The sequence below is a fragment of the Arachis ipaensis genome, chromosome B06 (assembly GCF_000816755.2).
Source record: "Arachis ipaensis cultivar K30076 chromosome B06, Araip1.1, whole genome shotgun sequence".
Classification (NCBI taxonomy): domain Eukaryota; kingdom Viridiplantae; phylum Streptophyta; class Magnoliopsida; order Fabales; family Fabaceae; genus Arachis; species Arachis ipaensis.
Window position 1 is genome coordinate 27002561 of NC_029790.2, and position 4349 is coordinate 27006909.

The 4349-nt window shown below is 39.7% G+C and overlaps 1 protein-coding gene across 1 annotated transcript; it reads left to right on the forward strand.

Annotated features, from left to right (window-relative positions):
- Window positions 1722-2156, forward strand: LOC107646727. The gene is made up of 2 exons (XM_016350890.1): window positions 1722-1893; window positions 1978-2156. The coding sequence occupies exons 1-2, from the start codon at window positions 1722-1724 to the stop codon at window positions 2154-2156; spliced, it is 351 nt and encodes a 116-aa protein (XP_016206376.1).

Sequence of the window (4349 nt, forward strand, 5' to 3'; positions counted from 1 at the left end):
TGGGCGTCACGCGTGTGCATCGGCTATGCGTGCGCGTCGTCTGAATTCTGCGAGCCACACGTACGCGTCGAGCATGCGTACGCATCGGTCACTGCTGCGCCAATCTACGCGTGCGCGTCAGCCACGCATGCACGTCAATGCCAACTTCTCCAAAGCTTTATTCTTCGTGTTCCTTCCTCTTTTGCATGCTTTCTTTCTGTCTTCTAACCCATTCCTACCCTATAGATCCTGAATCCACTTAACAAACACATCACAGCAACGAATGGTAATAAAGGAGGATTAAAATATAGCAATGTTAAGGTTAAAGAAGCATGTTTTAAACCATGAAGTAAAATTAGGAAGGAAACACAAAACCATGAATATTGTATGAATAAGTGCAGAAAATGTTGATAAAACCTCCCAAATTCTACACAAGATAAACCACAAAACTGGGGTTTATCAATTTGCTTTAGTTTCCTTAGTTCCTCTTGTCAATTTCTCTTTTATGTCTCTTTTTATGTTTATGAACACTCTTGTCAATTTCAATTTTCTTTAATGCAATTTGAGGTATTTCATGTTTAATGTTGCTTCCTTTAGTGGTTATTGTTGATTTCTTGCATTGGGTAGTGGTAGATTTTATTATTTCTTGCAATTTATGATGCTTTCCTTTTATGCCTTCCAAGTGTTTGACAAAATGCTTGGTTGGGTGTTAGAGTAGCATTTTGAGCATTCTTGGCTTGGAAAGAGAAATTAGGCAATCTTGAGTCATTAATACCTAACTTATGTTGGTGATCTAGAGTTGTTAGTTAATATTATTTCCATGGACTCTAATCTCTTGCTAATTCAATTAGTGAGTTGATTAGGGCTTTTGGATTGAGATTAACTAGTCCTATTTGACTTTCTTTCTATGTTGAAGATGACTTAATAGGACTAGTTCTTGTTAATTGTTATATCATGATTAATGACTAGGATAGAAAGCCTATATTCTCAATCCTTTCCATGAATCTCTCTCTTTAGTAATTGCTTTCTTTAGTTATTTGATTTACATTTCTTGCCTTTTTAATTTCTAGTTTTATCAACCCAACCCCCTTGAATCTCATAACCAATAACTGAGCACTCGATTGTAATTCCTAGGGAGAATGACCCGGGACTAATACTCTCGGTTATTTTTATTAGGGTTGGACTTGTGACAACCGAAGATTAAACTTTAATTGAGGATTGTTTGTTGGTTAGGAACTATACTATCAACGGAATTATTTGTGTGAAATTCCTAATCGACAATACTCTTCACATCAGCTAGCAAGCACGAAAATTGACACGGGAAATTGATCCCTAACCCAAGGGTTAATGAAGGAACCCTCAGTGACTGCGTGACCCAAATTCCAATCCCTCCATCTTGGATCATCCCAATCTAAAGTTTTCTCGTAGAAGGGACACCACCTAGAGACGAAAAGGAGACCAGAATGGTAATAAGGGAAGCATCCAAGTATGTGGTGATACAGGAGCAACTGTACAAGCGAGGGCTCAATCAACCCCTGCTGAAGTTCCTACGACCCGACCAGACAGACTAGGTCCTAAGTAAAGTCAACGAGAGGTGCTGCAGCCACCACATTGGAGGGAAAGCGCTACCTAGGAAGCTCGTGAGAGTCAGGTATTATTGGCCCTCCATGATGACAGATGCGCAGGAATTCATGAAAAAATGCAGAAAATGCCATGAAAACACGAATTTTTATAAGGCCCCAATGGGTGAGCTGAGTCTCATGCTGGCCTCCCAGCTTTTCTCACAGTGGAGAGTCGACCTTTTAGGCCCGTTCCCAGTAGGGCCTGGACAAGTCAAGTATTTGATAGTGGCCATTGACTATTACACCAAATGGGTGGAAGCAAAACCACTGGCCAATATATCATTAGCGAATTGTTGAAAGTTTCTGTGGAGATAAGTAATCTCAAGGTTTGGGATCCCAGAGATTGTAATCTCATATAACGGGACACAATTTACAGACAAGAAGTTTGCAGAATTCTTGTCTGGGTTGGGGATCAAGCAAAAGTTCTCCTCGGCAGAGCACCCCCAGAGCAACGGACAGGTAGAAGCAGCAAACAAGATAATCCTCAAGGGGCTGAAAAAGTGGCTTGATCAGAAGCAGAGCTCCTGGGCAGACGAGTTAGCGTCGATATTATAGTCTTATAGAACAACACCGCAGTCCTCCACTGGGAAAACACCGTTCCGGCTTACCTACTGAGTTTACATGGTCATTACTGTGGAGATCTGGGAGCCAAGCCCAAGGCTTCTCCTTGGCTGTGGCATAGAAGCAGTCGAGAAGGATTTTATCGATGAGACAAGAGAGATAGCCCACTTGACAAAAACCACACTAAAACAGAGGATAGTGTTGCGATACAATGGAAAAGTACTCAGCAGGAGCTTCGAAGAAGGCGATCTAGTGTTGCGGCACAATGACATCGTGCAACCGACCCCGAGAGAAGGTAAGTTGGCGGTTAATTGGGAAGGCACGTACAGAATTAGAGAAGTTCTCAGAAAGGGCGCTTACAAGTTAGAGCGGCTGGATGGAAGCAACGTCCCGAGGACATGGAACGTAGCGAATCTGAAGAGGTTCTACTCTTGAGAGGAGACTTCCCGATTTACCGGTCTTTTCTTTCCATATATTGTCATATTTTATTTTACAGTTCCTATTCTAAATATGTTGTTTCCTTTACATTTTTATTTCAATTATCATCTTCTTGTTAATTTACCTCTCCCACGGTTAAAAGCATTCATGAGTCAAGTATGTGTATACTTTTGCTTATCTATAAAACATTTTCCAAGTTTTCAATATAAGAGGCGCCATCCCCCCTACCCTCTACTCGAGGTCACGGTAAGGGGTTCTAGCGAGATCTACCGTTAATTCACACCGTTGCTGGCTCAAAACGGTCACCGTTCTAATGGCAATCCGGGACTGATCACCCCGGAAGCCAAAACTAACCACCAACAAGTATCAGATGAAGAGCGGCTCACAACTTAAAAGCCAAGCAAGGAAACTCCAAGTAAAATAACCAACATTCCATGAACGAAAACGGATTAAAGAAATAAAAGTGAACCGCGTCGGCCCAACAAACACTCGTCTACACAACAGGCATCACGCCGACAAATGATTAAAGAAAATGTGTTCAAGGTACAAAATAAGGCGCCATTCTAGCCTGATAAAACGAGAAAGAAATAAAAAATGTTCAGAGTACAAAATAAGGCGCCATTCTAGCCTGATAAACGAGCGTCACGTGCTGCATTAAACAGAATTCGCTGAGGGCAATTTTTGGGCTGCTTTTGACCCTGTTTCAGGCCCGAAAATACAGATTAGAGGCTGCAGAGTGGAGCTGGAAGGGGGACACACTCTCATTCACACAATTTTAGGTTTTAGATGTAAAATTCTAGAGAGAGAGGCTCTCTCCTCTCTCTAAGTTTTAGGGTTTCTACTCCAATTTCTTCTTAGGTTTAGATTTAATTTCTGTTTTTATTTACAATTCCTTGCAATTTATTATTCTAGCACCTTTGTTCTTCAATTCTACATGTTATTTCCTTCACTTTGTTACCCTTATGTTTATGCACTTTTGATACTTTGGATCTTTGTTAATGCAATTTATATATTCATGTTGTTATTGCTTTCTTCAGTTGTCATTGTTAATTTCTTTCAATTGGTAGTTGTTAGATTTTATTATTGTTGCAATTTTACCATGCTTTTATTTTGTACCTACCAAGTGTTTGATAAAATGCTTGGTTGGATTTTAAATTAGATTTTTGTATTCTTAGCTTGGATTGAGTAATTTGGAAACTCTTGAATTGTCAAAGTCTCTTGTTGGTTGGTGATTGAAAAGCTGCTAGTTGGCTTGAGCTTCACTAACTCTAGTCTTTGATTAGGACTTGTGAACTCAAGTTGATTTGCTCACTTGACTTTCCTTCAATTGTTAGAGGTTAACTAAGTGAGAGCAATTTGCAATTACCATCATAATTGACAATGATAATGAGGATAGGAATTTCAATTCTCAACCCTTGCTAGGGATTTTCTTAGTTGTTAGTTATTTTCTTGTTATTTACATTCCTTGCTTATTAAACTCAAAACCCAAAAAGATACAATCTCATAACCAATAATAAACATACTTCCCTGCAATTCCTTGAGAGACAACCCGAGGTTGAATACTTCGGTTAATTTTATTTGGTTTGCTTAAGTGACAAACAATTTAAACATTGATTGAGGTTTAATTGTCGGTTTAGAACTATACTTGCAACGTGATATTTTTGTGAAAATCTTTACCGACATTTTTTCTCCGTCACCACTCCTGCAAGTTAGACGCCAAGCTCAACTCAAACATTCACCAAGTGGGCT